Below are 20,727 nucleotides of genomic sequence, written 5' to 3' on the forward strand. Positions count from 1 at the left end.
TTCATAACTGAGGAGGGCTTACTAATTTGGCTCATTGCACGAAGGGCTTTTTGAAAGGGCTTCTTGAAAGAAACTAACTACTGTTCTCCATTTTTCTGAAGCAAAGGGAAAAAAGGAATGAAACATTTATAATGGCTGTCTATCTGTTCCTGATTTTTATTTCCTTCCTAAGTACGTCTCTTCAACTGCCAGGTAAGTCTCTGTCCAGTCTTTTCCGAGAAAATGCAAATGTATTCTTTTTTGCACATACTTTAGTGAACTTAACATTCTCATTGGTACCAAGGCATATTAGTTAAGGTTTTCTCTCTCAGCTTACCCTCATCTAAAACAAGTTTACTCAGCTTTGGTGATATTTGGAGCCTTAGTTTCTTGATTACAGGCAATCAAGTTTTAGTTTAGGATATAAAAATAAAATGGTGCATTTGGTCAAATTCTGGGGTTAGAGTCTCCCAGCTAATATATTTTAGACGCCTTTGATACTATAGTGCTTGAGGGGCTGTTGCTAAACACACAGCCACTAATGGAGGTGGACTAAAGTTCGGAGGACAGGACTACTTTCATTGGGAGAGGTCCTAGAGAGTAGTGCTTCTGTCCAAGGTATTGGCCCAAGGGATATATTGCAGGATTATGTAGTGACTGCACAACAAGTTTATTAAGCCTTTCAGAGAAGTGTGCCACAACTAACTTCTAACCATGGGAGTTAATTGTATGTCAAGAAAACTTAATTCCAAAATGACCCTTGCAATTCCTACCATATTAAAATTTCTGATGTCACCCACTGCACAGATGCATGATGCTTGCTTGTAGCTAGCTCTGCTTCCTTCCCTGCTAGGAGGAGAGGGAAATGCACTGACAGCAATTCCCTTTTAATCTTTTCTCATCCCCTGGAACTGAGGAGAAGAGATGTGTAGAGAGAAGCTCAACGTAAGTAGAGGACCCAGAGAAGATTGGGGGGGGGGCATTCAATGGTTATTTTCACCAGTTAGGTAATACAAAAGTTTTGTGATCTAGCAGGAAGCAGAAGATGACGCAGAGTTGACTCTAATGATCCTCTTCCAGCCATGGTACTGCTGAGCCATGTTCAGAGAGTGATTAGGTCAGTGTGGATTGTGTGCTGCAGTTCTCCTCCACTTCCTAGCTGACAGTCAAACCAGCCCTTAATGGTCATGAGAATGGGTTACCTTTAATATCCCACCTTCCCCTGAGGGATCTGACCAAATAATCTATTCTGTATGGAAGCAAAGTACCAATGTGGCAGAAGAATGAGTTGGATGCAGCTCCTGTCAGGTACTGGGGAAGCAGGAGAGAAACTCTGGTAAACAAAGACATTCAGTTTCTTGTAAGAACTTAAAGCTGATGTTTGCCTCACATTCAGACCAATGGGAACTCCCCATTGTCCTGAAAACCATTCAGTAACTGACAATTTCCCATTAGGCTCCCTTAATCCTAGGTTAGCTTTCAAGTTGCATGAACCACCTTAATTCCTGCTCCATCTCTGTCTGTAATTTTGTATTACTGACATTACTAGTACACACACATACGCACACATTCTTTTTCCTTACATTGAGTTTCTTGTATTGCTATTCCATACACACATGTGCATGCACAGTACTTGTACTTGTAATTATTACTTTTATTTGATAAGTTTGAACAGTATGCACAAAAGTGTCTCTACATGTTAGAAGTTATGGGTCCTGTTCCAGGAATGTTTACATTTAGAGCTATGCAAATAAACAGGAGAAGATCCAAGGGTGCAGTGGCTCAGTTTCACTTTCCTTTAAAACCAACTGCCTAGTATTAGCTGTAGTTCTTTCAGGCATCAGTGAGGGACTTGATTGACTTTGTGGCTCATTATAATCTACCCCATTTCTTCTAACTCTTAAGTCCACAGATGTTAATGGTCCTCTCTCTGAATTTAACGGTCTTGATATTCCATTATCAAACTAAACTCTTTCAGGAATTCTGCTGTTTGTTAGCTGCTCCTTATAATGTAGCTCCTATTTCATAGCCCTGAAGACTATTTTTAACTCTAGCTAAAAACATTAACTCAGGAGTAGAAATGTTAAATTGAGTTAACATTAACCCAGATGTGGAAATAACTTTCAGTGAAGTACTGGATGCACTGTCAAGGTGCTTAAGGAGGCTAGATTTTGTTTTATGAACCTGAAAAAGAGATGTATATTTAATTCTAATGACTACAGGAGAAACAATATCTTTTGACTCTTTTTGTCTAGTATGCTGTGTTTCTTGGACATGATGTATGATAAATTCATGCCTGTTTCAAAAAAGTTGTTTGTTTTTGTTTTGATCTCAAACTGAATAATGTAGTCCTAGGCAGCGTTCCCTTTAAGCTGCGTGATCACACATGAGCGCGCCTGCCTGACCATGCACACCACTTATCTTAGAGGGACCGCTGATCCTAGACTCATAGCAGATTAGTAAAGCTTCAATTTTTATTTTTTTTAACCTGGAGAAAAATCTTTTTTTTTTGTGATGATGCACCTTACCATCCGCTCCATCCTTCTCCCTGTGTCAGATATTTAGCTTACCTACAATCCTCCTTCTATATATATAATGTTATTATATAATATGATATAACTTATATATTCTATTATATAATATATAATGCATATAATATATAAATTATAATATGTTTCTTATTTTGTTTTGCAGATAGTGAAGTATTTTTAATACACAATGGAGACAATAAGCTCTGTGTTCAAGCTCAAAATGGTAACTCACTTATAACTACTATTTGCAATCAGAACAATGAGTTACAAAAATTCAGATGGATCTCTGATCACCAGCTTCTGAATATGAAATTGAAATTATGTGTGGCAGTGCCTTCCAAGAAAAACCAAGTTATGGTCACCTTGGATCATTGTAACAGGACAAATGAACTTCAACAGTGGAACTGCAGAAATGACAGCAGCCTTGCAATCCAGGGAGAAGAATTATTTTTCAACTATGGCAAAGGAAAAGAAACAAGAATTAGGTTATCCAAAGAATCAGGCACCGGGAGTATGTGGAAAATCTATGGAACCACTGACAGCTTGTGTTCTCAGCACTATGAAGGTAAAATTCTGAAACTTGACTGTTTTGTTTTGAACTTATGAGTGTACCTCATTTGTCCTGTGCATTTCATTTGCAATTGTTTCACATGGTGAGTTCCTTTTAGTACAGGGAATGATTATTTGACTTCTACATCAACTTAACAAATAGCTTAGTGAAAAAACGTGGTATTATACTGTATTTAAGTAACTTAAGGTTGATATAACTTAGCCTATTTGGCTGCTGTTTATAGAAAATTATACTTCTGTTTAGCTGTGTATATCAGGCACAGAAATACAAAAACAAAAGAAACAATGGTTCAGTCTATGATCCCAGTGCAGTCACATGCCTATAGATGGAGAGAGCACATTTAAAGACCAAATGGAATGATTTTTATCAAAATCATAATTTAAAAAAATCACACACACTGAAACTTTACTGTACAAAGACATACCTTTTGAAATGTAATGAGCAAATATAAGTTGTTCTAGAAGGAGAGGACTTACCTGCTACATTTAGCATTATGGTCACCTATAGAGAGCAAGAGAGGGCATTAACAAACTGATGGCTCTCTCTGTTGTTCCTTTTACTCCTTCCTCTATTTTTTCTGGGCATAATACTAGGATAAACTTGGAGTTAAGTTGAAGATTCATGTCATTAATGTAACAAGAAGATTATTTAAGGAAGGTTATAATTACCCAAAACCCCCAACCATTAGAAGCCAGGGAAGTGAGTGTTAATGTTATACCTGAAATAGTGTCTGAATTTTAGAAATTTAGGCTAGATACAGACATTATGCTTATCATGCAATAAGCGCATAGAAAGCTCTCTACAGCCATAACCGAACAGATATTCACTGCACATAGAACGCTTTAAAAATGGTGGATGGATGTGCTAACAGACTAAAGTGCTTTCAATTAGAGTGCTTCATCGAGCATCAGTACAAGGTACCATCATAACTCATTAGATCAGAGCGCCCCAGCATCCCAGGGTCCTACAGAGGGCAGTGTGCTAGCCTCAGCCAATGCTTATCTGCACAGGTCCAGCCCCAGCCCTGGGTTGTCACAAAGAGGAGACAGAAAAACATCTGTCTCCTCCCTGCATGGCTAGGGGGCAGGGAGCGGAAGAACAAAGCTTCCCTGCCATGTGGGCCACAGAGCTTGCAGCCTTGGGGTAGCTGGGCTGGGTATGCGTGGCAGGGGGAATCTGTTCCCTCACCTCCCATTGCCTAGTTCCTGGCACTGCAAAAAGCCATGTACAGTTTGAACTGCAGCTGTCAGGAGACCAGGGCAGGGGAATGGAGACCCCAACCCTGCTCTGCCCTGTTCTGCCCTGCACCCCACACCAAGACTCAAATGGCATCCAGGTTCCCTTTTCCCCTTTCCCTCCTCCCCTCTCTTCTACCCCAGCTGCTGCTGACAGTCACAAGCTTATGGGGGGCTGGGGCTGGGGAGAGGGGCTACCCTGGCAGTCTCATGGGAGGCATGTGGAACCACCCCAGCCTGCTGGTGTCGGCCAGTGCAGGCCACTTCTGTGCCCTCCCCCCCAGGCAAACTACAGGTCTGTTCACTCCCTCACTGCTCTAAGGCACTAAGCATGATACTGAAAAGCAGTATCATGCTTTTGAGTAAAGCTTGATACTTAGAGCACTTGTGCCTCAGGCTTTTTGAATGCCTGGACTTAACCTTAATTTTAAGCAACATTACAAATAATGGTAAATATTATCGGTATTTAAACAGCTAGATTATAATTAAAGCAAAAAAAGTAAGGAGAGATACAAGCCTATCCCTTGCTCCAATTCTCTTTAGGCTACTTAGATTTAGGGCCCGCCCGGTTGTCTGTTTATTCTTCTTTTCTCCACCCCTCTCCTCCCTCCAACAAGAGAGCAAAAATGGATGGAGCTTTGGCACCACCCTATACCTCAGCACAAATTACAGGTCTAGACAAAAGAAGAAACAGCCAGAAATATGAGAGGCTGCGAATACTTTGATGGACAGAATACATTTGTTTGAGGAAGCTAATTTTTAATTTCCTTACCTCCTACAAAATCTCCTTGATAATTCCATTATTCTTATAAGAATTTTTAATATTGTTTTATGTACTTGTAGCCTCAACTCTAGCTTAACTACATTTCCAGGGAATGTTACTTATGGTCAGACATTTTGGTGAACAGTGCTTTCAATGCAACATTTTGCTCTTTCTCCACTTCTTTCCATAGACATATTTACATTACTAGGAAATTCCTTTGGGGCACCCTGTGTATTCCCTTTTAAGTACAAGAATAAGCTGTATGCCACATGCACAAAGGATGGCTCTGATTTTGTTTTCTCATGGTGTGCAACATCTGCAAACTTTGATGAGGACTCTTTATATGGATATTGCCCAGAAAAAGGTAACAGACAACTACATATTTTAAAGCAAGGGACACAATCCAGAAAAGCATTTATGCCCATACACAATACCTAATTCATGGGCAATCTCTGCTTGGGGAGGAGAGGCAGGTGGCTCTTGGGGACTGTCTTGGGGACTGTTACAAAGGATGGGACACTAGGCTTTTCTATCTGCCTGTGCAGCATCTCTGATTTGCTGCCCTACCCAGGAAGCAGAGGAAAGCAGCCAATCAGCTGAGATTTCCTTTCGCAGTGATAGGCAATGGTCTGAAAGTCTCTTGTTTACAAATAAAGCCTGTAGGAGTTGCAGGTCTGGGAAAGAATAAAGGAGGAATGAGGGCCTGGATGAGCAGAACGAGAGATTCTTTAGGTTTGGAATTAGTGGGTAGGCTGCAGAGACGGGAGGAATCAGCGAGCGGGCAACTGTAGAATGAGCTGGGAGAGGTGCAGGATGTTGAACTGTGCAGTATCTGCTGAATGTATGGAGCATATATAAAGGGCAACAAAGAGTCAGTGGAATCCGTGTAGGCAAATACATGTCATTTAGACAATACTGGGGTTTTGTTTTCAAATGTTGACAGGCATGATTATGTTCTTAGTTAACATTAATATTTTATCATGCTTTACAGACACCACCGAGGACTTCTTTTGGGCTACCAGCTCTTTGACAGGCATCCACTATCAGATAAACTCTGGGTCTGCTCTAACATGGTACCAGGCAAGGAAAAGCTGTCAGCAACAGAATGCAGAATTATTAAGTATCACAGAGTTGCATGAACAAACATATGTAGCAGGTAAAATAATAAAGAAACCTACTGAGTGTAGCTCAGGACAATTTCAAAGGCTTTCACATCAACATGCATACATCTTAAGGGCAATTTCTGAAAATGCAAGTTGCAAAAAAGTGTCATTTTTCCAACAAAATGTGTCTTGAAATGAAAATTTTATCCCACATGAAAAAAAATAGCTATTGCAATATCCCTACCTGCAATTACTAGATGACTTTGTAGATCTGTTTTGTCAAGGACAGATAGTTTTTAAACTTAGTTTTATTTTACACTTTGTTCAGTAACTTCAAAATCAAGTCCATCTAATATGTTGTCTTTTTATTTCTTTTGGTTATTTAGGGCAAGTTAGTGATCTGAATACTGAAATCTGGATTGGACTTAACAGTGTGAATGATGATAGTGGATGGCAATGGATTGGTGGGGATCCATTCAGATATTTAAACTGGGCTCCAGGTAGGTTTACATCTGTTTAATGATGTAAGTTCCAGGTGCACTTTTGTTTTCATGGCTAGTGGACATAAGCTTCTATATCTGCTTTCTTTATTTCACAGAATTTTCACCAGTGTTAATAAGACTACATGGAAAGTACAATATTAGACTGGAGAGCTACTGTGAGAAGAATGTATTCTTAATTTGAAATTTCAAAATTGGGTAGGAACAAAAAAAAAAGATTCCAAACCCAAGAAACCTAAAAGCTTTGCATTTTTATTTTCCATTTATTATTTCATTTGAGATTTTCTTGGCATTCACACGATTAATTCACATTGAAAATTAATTAAAAAATGGAATACCTTTAGAAACAATGCTATATACCATATGTTCTGCATTTTATTTTTTTCTTAGAATTGTTTTACTTATTAACAGTATGCTGCAGAATGGCCTTTATAGGTTCATGCTAATTTTTCCCTCCCCTATCCTGACACAAGATTCATAATCCTATGTACATGACATCATCATAATTTTCATAGCAACTAATTTGGTTATCGGCTGTGGAAGCAGGTGCTTACAGGTTTAAAATCCAAAGACATAAATACCCACCCAAAAACAGACAGGTATATTTTTGCACATGTCTAAAAGTAAATGCTGAACAAGATGATAAAATCCCACTGTTAAATATGTATTGTAATGAGCGAGAAGTAGCTATAAATAGAACACATATAAATATTTCCATAGTGCTTTAAAGGAGCTATAACTTATGCTGGCTTATGTATCTAATGAAGTAAGCTGGGCTCACAAAAACTTATGCATTTCTGATTCAGTTGCACTTCCACCTTGCCTTCTGCCTGACTTCAGACTAACACAACTGACCATCTGTCCTCAGGAAGATGGTAACAATGCTTATTTTTGTTTTCATTGATCTTTTTAGTTTCCTTTTTCACACCCAAAACAGTGTTTTACAGAAACAAATGTATTTACTCATTGAAAATGCTTCTGTTTCAATTAACTGATTCTTCATAAACTGGAATACTTTCTTCAAACAAAACATGAATGTACAAGAACATAATTACACAGCACCTCTCCTTCAATGTAATTGGCCTTCACACAGATATAAAAGAAGCAGATATATGACATACAGCTGCAACTCAGGATACCTTATATGAATCTGAATACTTGTATAACTTAGTATAAAATTAAGGGTAAAACTAAACCACTTTAAGCAGGGATGGATCTAGGGGAGGTGCAATGGTGCAGTTTCAGTCTCCTTTGATTTGTGCTCTACCCAAGCTTAAAACCAACTGTCTGACAACAGCACCAGCATTTCTATTCAGGCAACAGTGAGGAAGTCAATTAACTTCATGGCTAATTATAATCTAACTGCTTCTTCTGAACTCTTCATTCCACAGGTATTAGTGACCCTCTCTCCTAATTCAAAAGTCTTATATTCCACTAACCAAAGTAACCTCTCTTCTGCAATACTGCTGTCTGTCAGCTGTTTCTAATAATGTAGCTCCTATTTCACAGCCCTGCAGACTGTTTATAACTGTAGCTGAAACCAGTGACTCGGGTGTGGAAACATTAACTCAGGTGAACATTAACTTTCAGTGAAACATTGCACTGTCAAGATACAATAGTCTTGTAGATAAAACTATATTCTATTTGATAAATATGAAGGAGCTATACATTTAATAGATTTCATAGACATTTGGGCTGGAAGGGACCCTGGAGGATCATCGAGTTCAGCCCCCTACCCCAGGGGCAGGAAGTCAGCAGGGATCATAGGATCCCAGCAAGATAAGCATCCAAATGTGTCTTGAAGTCGTTCAAAGTGGGTGCTTAAACTGCCTCCGGCAGCAGTCTATTCCAAACCTTGGGGGCTCGGACAGTGAACAAGTTCTTTTTTATGTCCAGCCTGAATCGGTCACAGTGGAGTTTGTGACCGTTCGATCTTGTCATCCCTTGGGGGGCTCTGGTGAACACACGTTCCCCAGATCCTGATGAGCACCCCTGATAAACTTATAGGTGGCGACCAGATCACCCCTGAGCCTGCGCTTTTCCAGGCTGAATAGCTCCATGGCTCTCAGCCTCTCATCATAAGGTCTGTTTTCCTGACCTCTGATCATGCGCATGGCTCTCCTCTGCACCTTCTCAAGCTTCTCCGCATCCTTTTTGAATTGTGGAGCCCAAAATTGGAAGCAGTACTCCAGCTGTGGCCTCACCAAGGCCGAGTACAGTGGGAGAATGATGTCTCAGAATTTGCTTGAGAAGCATCTATGGATGCAAGCCAGCATTTTGGTCACTTGACTAGTCGCAGCATCACACTGAAGGCTCATGTTCATCTTGTGGTCAACCATAACCCCCAAGTCCCTTTCAGCTGTAGTGCTAACCAGTGTAGCACTACCGAGCCTATAAGGATGCTGCAGGTTTTTCCTCCCAAGGTGGAGAACCTTGCATTTTTTGGTGTTGAACACCATCAGGTTCTCATCTGCCCATTTCATGAGCCTGTCCAGATCCGCCTGGATCACCCTTCTGTCCTCAGGTGTGGATGCTTTACCCCAGAGTTTGGTGTTGTTGACAAACTTGGCCAGTCTACTCCTGACATCAGTGTCCACATCATTGATGAATATGTTAAATAGTATAGGCCCTAGGACAGAGCCTGGTGGGACCCGACTGGTCACAGCACACCAAGACGATTGGCTCCCGTCGACCACCACCCTCTGGGTCCTATCGCGGAGTCAGTTCCCAAGCCAGTGGATCGTGGTGACGTCAAGGCTACAGTTAGCCAGTTTTGCCAAGAGGTGATCGTGGGATACCAGATCGAAGGCTTTTTTAAAGTCGAGGTATACAATGTCGATCTCTTCCCCCTTATCCAGGTGATAAGTCACCTGGTCATAAAAGGAAATGAGATTGGTCAAGTAAGACCTACCCACAACAAACCCATGCTGGGTATCCCTCAGGATATTGCTGTCAGCTAGTCTGTTAAGGATGGGGTCCTTGATAATCTTTTCCAAGACCTTCCCCAGGATAGAGGTCAGGCTGATGGGCCTGTAGTTTGCCGGATCTACTTTCCTCCCTTTCTTGAAGATAGGTACCAGATTGGCCTTCTTCCAATCATCAGGCACTTCGCCAGAGCACCAAGAGCTCTCAAAGATCCATGCCAGGGGCTGAGCTATGATGCTCGCCAGCTCCCTGAGTATCCTGGGGTGTAACCCATCAGGGCCAGCTGACTTGAAGGTATCCAGCCTGTCAAGGTGTTCCTTCATGAGGTCAGCTTCGATGGAGGGCAAGGGATCTCCCTCACCTGGACCTCCCTGTCCCACAGTGGGCAGGGGCATCCCATGGAACTGGTGAAAAACTGATGCAAAGTATCCATTTATCAAGTTTGCTTTTTCCTGGGCATCAGTTGTTAGTTGCCCCATCTGGTTTAGCAGGGGTCCAATTTGCCCTTGCTTTTCCTCTGGCTCCCCACATACCTAAAAAAGGACTTTTTATCTTTCTTGATATTTGTAGCTAGCTGGAGTTCCATTTAATTTTAATGACTACAGGACTAAAGAAACAACATCTTTTTATTATTTTTCACTAGTTGGTTGTGGTTTTTTAAACATAATATATACCAAATTCATGCATATGCCAGTAAAATTATATTTTTTTTGTTTAGATCTTAAACTGAATAATGTAGCCCTAGGCCCCTAGCGTATTACTAAAGCTTCTAGTTTCTTTTTACCTGGAAAAAAATGTGCATTGTGTTGTATATGATGATGCACCATACCACCTGCACCCCCCTTTTCAGAATCCCTAGATCCTTCCATGACTGTAAGTTACAGTAGCAGTTGTGTATCTACAGCTTATCCTGGGATAGCAGTTTACCAAAGGCAAACAGTCTGTTATCTACTCCTGGCCATCTAGTGGTAAGATGCTGTACTAGTTCCCTACTAGGTATTAACTGACTCACCAGGGTCGAGACCAAGGACATCTCCTAGAAAAATTACAAGTAACTACAATTTGAACTAAAAGGCCAAACCAAACTAGATGGGGCTGTAGAAGACTTGACTCATATGTGAAATGGGCACAGAAAGGGCTTGCCAGGGAATTGCATGTGAATAGTTTGTAGTAGTCAGACTCCTTGGTGTCAGTTGGCTAAGTAATTGTCAACTACTCTGTTCTTAAAATGATAATTAGTAAAAAATAATATGACATTGAATTCATATGGTCAAGAAGACCCAGAAATAGATTATTCCTTCAGTGGGCAGTATGAAGATTTACCATAATAACACAGACTGTCTATTTTTGTATTTTTCTCCAAGGAAGTCCCTCTCCTGAGTCAGAAAAAATCTGTGTGACACTACAGTCTAAGAATGGTAAATGGGCAAACCAGGCATGCAGTCACAAATGTGGATACATCTGCAAAAAGGGAAACTCATCTTTAGATTCCTTCATTATTCCCAAAAGTAAGTTGGTTTGAAAAATAGAGCCTATTTATTTAACCAGCATACTGATCAGCCCTGTGCAAAAGATAGTGAAAAATTGCATATTTATAAATATTTGAAACTAATGTAGATCACTTCCTGCTTTGTTCATTGCTAAGACCAAACTGTTGCATGTGCTAGTCTGTTTTAAACATTCATGGAAGAATCCTGTTTTGTCAGCTATCATCAGGAAGGCATTTAAATGTTGTCCCAATAAAGGCTACTTTGAGAGAGCCCCATGAGGTTCAAGGCCCTAAAAAGGCCTTGGATTCTGCCCTGGTGACATAATTAGATGCTAAATAATATTGTGTGCAGAATGTACTAGAGGAATGTACCTACCTTTTGGTTGGTATCCTTCATTCATACCCCTTTGCAATGGCTGTACAGGGAAAGAGCAAGAATATGATTTTTACAAAGAAAAGATCACTAGCAGAACTCCAAGGCAGTAGTCTGACAAGAACCAAAATAGTAGGCTCAGGGCTTACATATATAAGTAAACTATTGGGATTAAGCTCGAATGTGAATTTACTGTGCATCTAGTACTCTGCCCTAAATCTCCATGGGACACTACATGGTCATTAGGAAGCAGCAGCTTACCTCATCACCTGTGTACTGAAGTGTCCATAAAGTAGGCAGTGCAGGGCACCTAACAGTAATAATAACAGTTAGTGCTGCTTATGGTGCACTCACTTTTCCATGTAAAAATAAGCCTTCAGAGAGTTAACAAAGACTGATAATACTTTGCTGATGGGAAGGCCCCAAGTAGTCTGCTTTTTTGGGGGATGTTCATGTATTTATTATTTTTAATGATCTATCAAGAGATCTAATGTTCTTTTATATTACAAGTCTTGCTCACTGTGGCCTTTTTAACACTTGTTTGCACATCTTTTCTTTTTCCAGATGATTTTAGGCCAATTAAGTGCCCAAAGGGATGGGTGTCTTATGCAGGTCATTGTTATATGATTTACAGAGAACCCAAGCTATGGAAAGATGCTGTATCCTCCTGTAGAAAGGAGGAAGGAGATCTAGCAAGTATCCATGATATTGAAGAACACAGCTTTGCAGTGTCTCAGCTAGGGTATGGTAAGTGTTTTTCTTGTTTCTACATTTCTACTGTAACAGTTATCCATTTTGCAGTTCTAGCAATTATAGTAACATAGCAAAGCCTTGAAGCCAAAAATGATACATTCATTTTCCTTAGTCAGTCAAAAATGAACGTGACAGTTAAGAATGTTGTTAATGTGGAAAAATTGTAATACTACATTTATATTCCTAGAGTCTACTGATGTGCTGTGGATTGGTTTGAATGACCTCAAGATTCAAATGTATTTTGAATGGTGTGATGGGACTCCTGTGACATATGCCAAGTGGTTGCAGAATGAACCAAGTCATATAAACCATAAGCAAGAAGACTGTGTTGTTATGAAGGGAGAGGTAAACTAATACAAGAATATCTAGTGCTGGACTCTTTTCTTTCTCCCTGTTTTTTTTTTTTGTCTGAGTCACTGTCCAAGAGCAAGGGAACTAGTCTGAGGCCAATAATTGATGAAGTAATGACAGACAACAGCTCTGGGACATACAACACCTGCTCCATGCGCTTCAGCATGGAAAGGAGTGCACCTTGTACAGTACTACGTGTGTGGCAATAAGCTCCTTCTCTCTGAAAGTAATGCGCTTCCTGCTTGTTCTTACAGAACTGCTACGTGTGAAACGGGCAAGGAGTATCTCAGCATGGCACTACCTTCTGCCATATAGCTATATCCCATGACTCTTATAGGTTTAGGTTTCTAACAAATGCAGCATTTTGGTCCTGATCCTAAAAGTTTTTTGTAGGATGTTTGGGGGAAGGCAATGCATGGGTACATTTAAGATAAAACATGGGAGGTTGTCCTCTGCCATGAGGCTTTATCTACTCTGGAATAGTTAAATTGATTGGTTCTTCCTTAGCTAAGTGATGAACAATGAGTATCCAAAGGCAAAATGGATGATTTTCATTTTGGGGGTAAGATTCCTAGTACAGGGACTAGAAAAACCACTAGCGTGCTTGTGATGATTTTATGAAAGATAAAAATAGCTTTAGGCTCTCATATATTTGGCATTACACATTCACAAAAGGGCCTGCTTTGCATTTGGTTCTGTTTATATCTACATATACAAAGAATGGACCAACTGTATCACTGTTATATTTTTTACATTCTAACTCTGTTTTCCCCTATATTTCTATTACAGAAATATAATATTGCTTATTATAGAACTATAATAGAAATATTTTTAAAGACACAAAATGAAGATATTTTCCCAAATTTAACATGGCCCACTGAAGTTTTGTAATGATTAAATCCAACCTCTTCCTGGCTGACTTGAATATTTACAAATTTGAGGCATAGTACACCCTATGAACTCAGGAAAACAAGTTAGGAAAATCTTTCCCTTCAGCCTTCTGCCAGAGCAGAAATTCTCAACTGTGTTAGATTCAGTTCACCTCTCAGAAAATGCCAGATCTTAGCTTTCACTTGTTTTTTGATCATGAAAAAATAGTAAAGTGATTCTGTTGTAAAGAACTCAACAGACCACAACAGGTCAGAATGTTTTTGACACTCGGGATTCCTATTTGTAATATCTGGACTTATGTTATGAATCAAGTGTGCTGCTGCACCATGGTTGAGATTTATGTACTACCTGTCCTTGCAGGAGTTAGAAAGTTTCTATAATTGGGGGATTCCTGTTGTCAAAAACTGTCATGCAGTCCAATAGCTAGCACTGTACACCACAAATATTAGGGCTGTGTGAAGCGTTGGTTGCTGATTCGATTTGGAGGGGATTCAGCCTGATTCAGCGACCGAATCTCCAGTTCTCCAAATCCAAATTGAATTGGGAGAGCAACAAAAAGGTCCAAATTGATCAAAGCCTATGAATCGATTCAGAAAAGATTCAGAGGTGATTCAGACAGTCTCTGCTTGCCACACAGGGAGCTGGACCCGGACTCTGTGCCGGTAAGTAAGGAATGGGGGCTAAAGGAAGGGGGAGGGAACCATGGGAGGACCCACACCAGGCCCCATCTCCTGACTGATCCCTCAGCCCCACTGAGCACTCCCCAACCCCCACCCACTCTCTCAGCTCCATCAACGGCTGCCCCGACTGGCCACAGTGTCCTGGAGCTTTAAAGGAAAAAAAAACCCTGCACTCACCGGCTGCTGCAGCAGCCATTGGGGCCTCTGGGGGCTTGTGGAAAAGCCCCCCATACAGTGTGGGGTAGAGGGGATCACCCCCCTGCCTGGAAGGAGCCAGTGAGTGTGAAGCTTTTTTTTTTGTGTTGAAGTACTGGGATGCTGGGGTTGTGTGGGGCAGCCATTGATGGGGCTGGGAGACCATGCGGGGGATGGGGCTTGTTTGATTCAGAGATGCGGCTGATTCGGTGGGAGCTGAATCTCCAAATTAGATTTGGCTAAATCAATTTGGGACAGTGATTCAAATCACTAAGTCGAATCACTGTGCCCTGAATCAGTTGAATCTGAATCTGAAGTGAATACTAGCCGCTTTGCACAGGCCTAATAAATATCCTTTCAGTTACTGCCAGCCTGCAGGAACTAAAAACTACTTCAAAACTTACTATCTGTTGCTCCCAGGACAAAGCACATCTCATTGACTTCAATAATAAAAATTCATGGTATAGCAAGCATGAAATAGCTACATAGACATTTTTTTTTTAAAAAGATCATGTTTTTTCCTGAAGGACATGGACAAAGAAAAAGGGAACTCCAAATGAAGAGGCTAGCCATTCCTAATGCACTTCAGCAATATGCTTAGATACTACTCAGACAAGAAGAATACTGATTTACTTTTCTCAGCAGTCATGGCAGAATAAATACATGCCCATTGTAATACCCTGAATTGTGAGGGTAGGAATACCCTCCTAAATATTATCTGTTTTAATGCTCTAAGAAGGCTTTAGAGAGAGCAGAAGAATCCTCCAGTGGCATATTTAAAGATAAAGGGAGGAACTCTTGAATGGCCAGGATGAAGAAGGAGACATAGTTATGTCAGAGAGGAGGGTGGGGACTTGAAATGATTAAAACAAAACCTGAAGTGAGCTGTGAGTCCAGCCTTGGGATGAATTAATGATCAGTCTAATTCTGGTTCTGATCTGTTCTGAAACTTTAAAGGACAATCTCACGGCTGGGATGGTTTAGTCAGGGAAGTTCCTGCCTTGCGCAGTGGGCTGGACTAGGTGACTTTGTGAGGTACCTTCCAGCACTGCGTTCCTATGATTTTAAAGGGGAATAAGAACTGTTCCAAAGATTTTGAATACCTCTTCATTAACATTTATTTTCTGCACCTGCCATGTTCAGGATGGGTACTGGGCAGATGATGACTGTGAAAAGAAATTCGGGTACATTTGTAAACGGAAACCTCTGGCAGAAGAACCTGGGGAGGTTGAGATTATTGACCAAGGCTGCCAGAAGGTAAGTGCAAAATAAAATGTGTCATGATCCATGGAGGTTATTTGGTCTATTTGTTTCACATCCTATGAAATTATGTTATCTTTTAGGATTTCATTTATAGTAACTGCTCAGCTTTCAGACTAGCAGGTTGTTTTTCTGCCTTTTGATAATTTTCACATCAAAAATGGCTCTTAGGCAATGCTTGACCTGAATTACTTTCTCAGTTCCTTGTGCCTCCTCATCTCAGTATAGTGTTTTCTGTGAATTGAGCAATTCTATGCAGCTTTGGTCATACATGAATAATCTCTTGAAGATCACTGATAAGGAACACAACATATTTATCCATGCTGAGTTCATGCTAATCATGCCACTTATCCAAATGAAGTATTCTAAAGACACTGAGATGCAGGACTGAACTGGAAAGAAAATACATTCAGTTTATGGTTGATCAAAGACTTTGTGTCCCACACCTCTAATTACAAAGCAGCTGTTTTCCATGACCAAGTCAGAGTATAGATGAACAAGCACTGATGTCTTTCTGTGTCATGTAGATCTCTGAAGGCCATGAATGTCTTGCACTGAACTAGTTTTTGGTGAAATGTCCCATTGTTAACAATGGGAGGAAAAGATGATAGCACAGTTCACTTCCAGTTAACTAGAAAGCAGATCAAAATCCTAATGTAGCCACAGTTTTAAGGGGAGCTGTGCAGTGTTTCTAAGTGTATAATTTAATTGCAAACCACACGTAACTTGTAGGACACTCTCAGAAGCTTCTCTGTGGAATATACTCATGGCGAAGGAATGACTGTCCTATCTAACCCCTGCCACTATCACTGCTTGGTTACTGCATTTGTAACGTGACACAACATTAATACAAGTTTTAGAAGTGTAGCATACAGCTAATGTATACTGTGTAATTTCACAATCTGACAATAACATGCATGCACATCTGATGTTTATGTTGACAGGGCTGGAAAAGACATGGTTTTTACTGTTACTTAGTTGGACAAGTACCTGCGACATTTTCTGAAGCCAAGCAAATCTGTGAAAATAACAAAGCTTTCCTAGTTACTGTGCAAGACAGGTATGAAAGAATATTTCTACATTTATAATTAAGTTGGAAAAACCAAAGAAGCGTCTGTGTTCTACATTTATTAATAACACATGTTGCTGCATAGCTCATTGACTGGCAATTACATGGGGCTGGTGAACAAATTTATAAAAAGCAGAGTTACCTGGGACACCTGAAAGGGTGTGCGTGTGTGTGCGCGCGCGCGTGTGTGTGTGTGTGTACACACATACACATATATACATATGTATATACATATATACACGTGTATGTATATATACGTACGTATGTGTGTATATATGTATGTATTATATGTGTATATACTACATATATACACATATACATATGTGATATATACACACATGTGCACATGTGTGTGTGTGTTTGTATGTGTGTGTGTATGTATGTATATTAGGGCTGTGCAAAATGGCTGTGTTTAGTTTTGGTTTCTTGTTTGGCGTTCCAGAGGGACAGTGTTTCATTTCGGCGTTTTGGAGGGCTGTCCGAAATGGCTGTGTTTTGTTTTGTTTTGCATTTGGTGTTTTGGAGGGACAGTGATTCATTTTAGTGTTCAAATCACTGTCCCATTTCATTTCAGCTGAAATTGTTTCAGAGCTGTTTTGGAATTTCGACGGTGTTTCGGCCATAGGCTATAATGGGGAATCACAAAACTGCCTATAACTTTGTCATTTCATGCCTGATTCAGATGAAACATGCAGGGATGCTATCCCCTTCTGAGGCCATGGAGCCTGCCAGGTTTCAAGGAGATAGGTATAGGGGTTTCTGGGATACTGCACCTCAGGCTGCTGACAAGCAAAACTTGTGACATGTGTGACTCTGTGTGTGTTAAGGCGCAGCAGGTTGAAAACTGCAGGGATGGTAGCTACTGCTCTCACCCTCACAACTCCACTGCAACCAGTTAGCCTTAGGCCTCTCAAAGATCTTACAGGTCTGGGCTTTCCCCAGCCAGGACTGTGCGGTGGCTGGAGGTTATCAGGTACCTCCTGCTTCTACCTGCCTTTCATCAGGGATGTTCATGGTCTTGGCATTTCCTGGGGCTGCCATGCCACTGGCAGTCCCACCCAGGCCTCCCAACCCTGGCAGGGTGCAGTTTTAGGTCATGCCCAGAATGATGTGGGGCCGCCTCCTCCCCATAGAGCCTCAGCCCTGATACCTCCAAGTTCTTCCTGGCATAGGAGCTCAGCAGGGAGATGTTATTCTAATGCTCGCTGTGCTGGTGAGAAGCTTAACTGCCACCTTCAGCTCTGAGAGTGGGGCATTAAATGGCCACCCTCCTTAGCACCTGTCCTGACACATACATAGCCCTTCGTGCAGGCATGAGGGAGGCCTGCCAGGTTTCAGGCAGAGTGGAGCAGGGGTTTCTGTGAAACTGAACCTGAAACTGCTGAAAGCAAAACTAGTGTCATGTGTGTTAAAGGGTGTAGGTCATAGTGATGTTGGTCTAAGGACATAGCCCAGACAAGGCTCTTAGGGTCAATCTGATATCTTTTATTAGACCAATGGAATAGTTGGAGAAATTCTGCTTTGCACGGGTTTAAAAACCCTTCATCAGGCTGTGGAGGCATCTAGTTGGTGTGTGTGCGCTCTTCCTGGATAGAAGGAATAGTAAAGAAGCCAGAGGCTGGTATGCAGTGCAGGCAAGAAAGCCAGTCAGTGAAAATGGAAATGGAGGCATCAGGGTGAGAGACAGGCTGGGATAGGAGGGAAGGTACCTGACTCCTGAGGTACCTCTCCACTTTTACCTGCTACTTCCCTCTTTCCCCGCTCCCTCCCAGCCTCTCACCCCCTAATGCCTCCATTTCCATTTTCACTGACTAGCTTTTCACTGACTGGCAAATACTCCCCTTCACCCTTGGGTCACATGTTGAATGTACTGGATCGCAATGGATCCAGCCATTTTTTGATGCCCTCCTTTAGCCACTTCATCAGTGCCTGCACTTCTGGTGATAGCGGCTTGCCCCAGCCAGGAACATTGATCCCCTGGAACTTCTCCATTTGGTTCTCAAGCTCCTTGACTATGGGGATCACCTGGCTAAGGAGAGCACTGCCAGTGTTGAGGCTCCCGGTGGCCTCAAGGAATGACTTGAGGACCACCAAGATCTGGGAGATGGTATCCCACTCAGCTCTATTAAAGGGGCTGCTGATCCCAATCTCCCCAAGCAAGACCGTCTCATGGATGGGCTTCTGCTGCTCTGCCAGGCTTTCAAGCATCAGGTATGTGGAGTTGCACTGAGTTTCCACATCCTGGATGATTTTGTGCTGTGAGACGCTCAGCTCTGCCTGCGTGTCCTGTAGCATCTTGCTCCCCTTGATGCTCCAGTGGAAGTAGCATGCCACCTTCCTGCATTTTGAAGTGAGCTGGGTGGTGGTGCTGGTGCCATCACCAGTAGCCCCGTCCCCCTCCAAGGTGTCCCTGACTACAAGGTTGAACTTGTTAGCATCACGGACCACCTTGACCATGTTGGCCGTGTTGTTGGTAAACATGAACCCGCGGGTGAGCTTACCCTGCCCAATGAGCCACCTCTGCATCATGCAGTTTGTGGCCCCCATGATCTCCGTTGCCATGTGGGACTCATCCATCACCTCCCCTTGAAGGAGAGCCCACCGATGGCCTGACTGATGGCACAAGTGCTCTGTGAGGCAGAGGTAGGCATGATCACCACCCCAGCTTCTCCAGATGTCTGAGGTGAAGTGCAAGGCCACCTGTGGGCCTGTCTTGCACAGCTCCTCCCTCAAGTACTCCCTGCATGCCTCATACAGGGAGGGCACCACCATCCTGCTGAAGGTGGTGCATGTGGGCACTTGTTAGGATGGGGCCATGAGTACCATGAGCCACCTGAACCCTGGCCACTCAATTAGGGAGAAGGGCTGGCCATCCAGAGCAAGCATCTCCCTGATGCTCTAGGTGATCTCGCTCACATTTGCAATGCACCCCCCTTTTTATCTGCCTGTGCCCCACTGTTCCAGAGTGGCCAGCCTCTGCTTCAGGGAGATGGGGGCTTTGGAGTGAGAGGTGGACTTCTTTTTGGGCATGCTCCTACAGGTGTCAGGCTGAGGAGGAGCAAGGGCTAGGGGGTGGTGCCTGCAGAGATGCATCAGCATCCCTGTGGTGCTGTAGTATTTCTCCTCCTTGCCCTGGCTGGTCTTACATCGGCAGTGCAGGCAGATAGCATACTTGGGACCATCTCCCACCTCAAAATGATCCCACACCACACTACCCCCTCGCTTCTGGGGTACAGGTGTGGATCCTGCCTGATCCTCCTTAGCAGGCAGAGGCATGACAACAGAAGGAGCGGACTCAGCTGAGCTACTTGCCTCTACAACCTCAACCTCCCAAGAAGTGCCTTCCAGAGAAGGAGACCTGGCTTTAGGGGAACTTTGAGGGGTGTGGAGCACAAATTCAGATTCCTCCTTGGCCCCCAGAGTTTCTTTTGCTAGGGTGCTCAGGTTCCCTGCTTCCAGATTCAGCTCCTCCTCTGGCACTGGAAGGGTCAGGCTGGGAACTGAAATTGGGGTGGAGGAGACTGTCAATGACATGCTGGTGTGCTGCTTGTCATGCTGGCAGTGCTGGGGTTTATTATTATGGCTGGTGTTATTGGAGAGGGTGCAGATGCAGGCACTGGTTCCACCTCCTTGCTGCCACTAGCACCAGAAGAAGCCTCATGCCTACTAGTGCTAGGGAAAAGGCTGCATCTAAGTTAGGGTGGGCAGGGGGAAGGAACTTGCAGCTCTCCCTCTTACCCTTCTCCCTCCCCAGCCAGAAGACCTGGCACCTGCCTTTCCAGCATGCTTCATATTGCATGTGCTGGAAAGAAGTGTGTGTGATATTAAATGCATGTGCATTAAGTGCTTTCTAAGCAAAGCACTGCTTTCTTTTTGTTTGTGGGGGAAAAATATAATAATAAAAAATAGGATATATGGGGAAGGGTAGGCAAGGGTAAAGAAATAGGAAAGGATTGGCAAATGGCTACAACTTGGTAGCAAGGCTCTATCAAGCTGCAAGCTTATAGACTGATGCTGCAGTGCTCTCAGTCTCTGCTGCTCCTGCTGAGACAAACACAG

The 20,727-nt window shown here is 42.4% G+C and overlaps 1 protein-coding gene across 1 annotated transcript in view; it reads left to right on the forward strand.

Moving 5' to 3' along the window:
- The window catches only part of LOC102564501 (macrophage mannose receptor 1), a 56,642-nt gene continuing 35,915 nt past the window's right edge, over positions 1-20,727 (forward strand). The window contains exons 1-10 of the mRNA XM_006265855.4: positions 1-192; positions 2,674-3,075; positions 5,270-5,443; positions 6,071-6,235; positions 6,569-6,682; positions 10,972-11,115; positions 12,034-12,216; positions 12,410-12,567; positions 15,483-15,596; positions 16,544-16,659. Coding sequence (XP_006265917.1) covers positions 132-192; positions 2,674-3,075; positions 5,270-5,443; positions 6,071-6,235; positions 6,569-6,682; positions 10,972-11,115; positions 12,034-12,216; positions 12,410-12,567; positions 15,483-15,596; positions 16,544-16,659 — 1,631 coding nt within the window. The 5' untranslated portion in view covers positions 1-131. The remainder of the gene's footprint in view (positions 193-2,673; positions 3,076-5,269; positions 5,444-6,070; positions 6,236-6,568; positions 6,683-10,971; positions 11,116-12,033; positions 12,217-12,409; positions 12,568-15,482; positions 15,597-16,543; positions 16,660-20,727) is intronic.

The sequence above is a fragment of the Alligator mississippiensis genome, chromosome 5 (assembly GCF_030867095.1).
Source record: "Alligator mississippiensis isolate rAllMis1 chromosome 5, rAllMis1, whole genome shotgun sequence".
NCBI classification, from domain to species: Eukaryota; Metazoa; Chordata; order Crocodylia; family Alligatoridae; genus Alligator; species Alligator mississippiensis.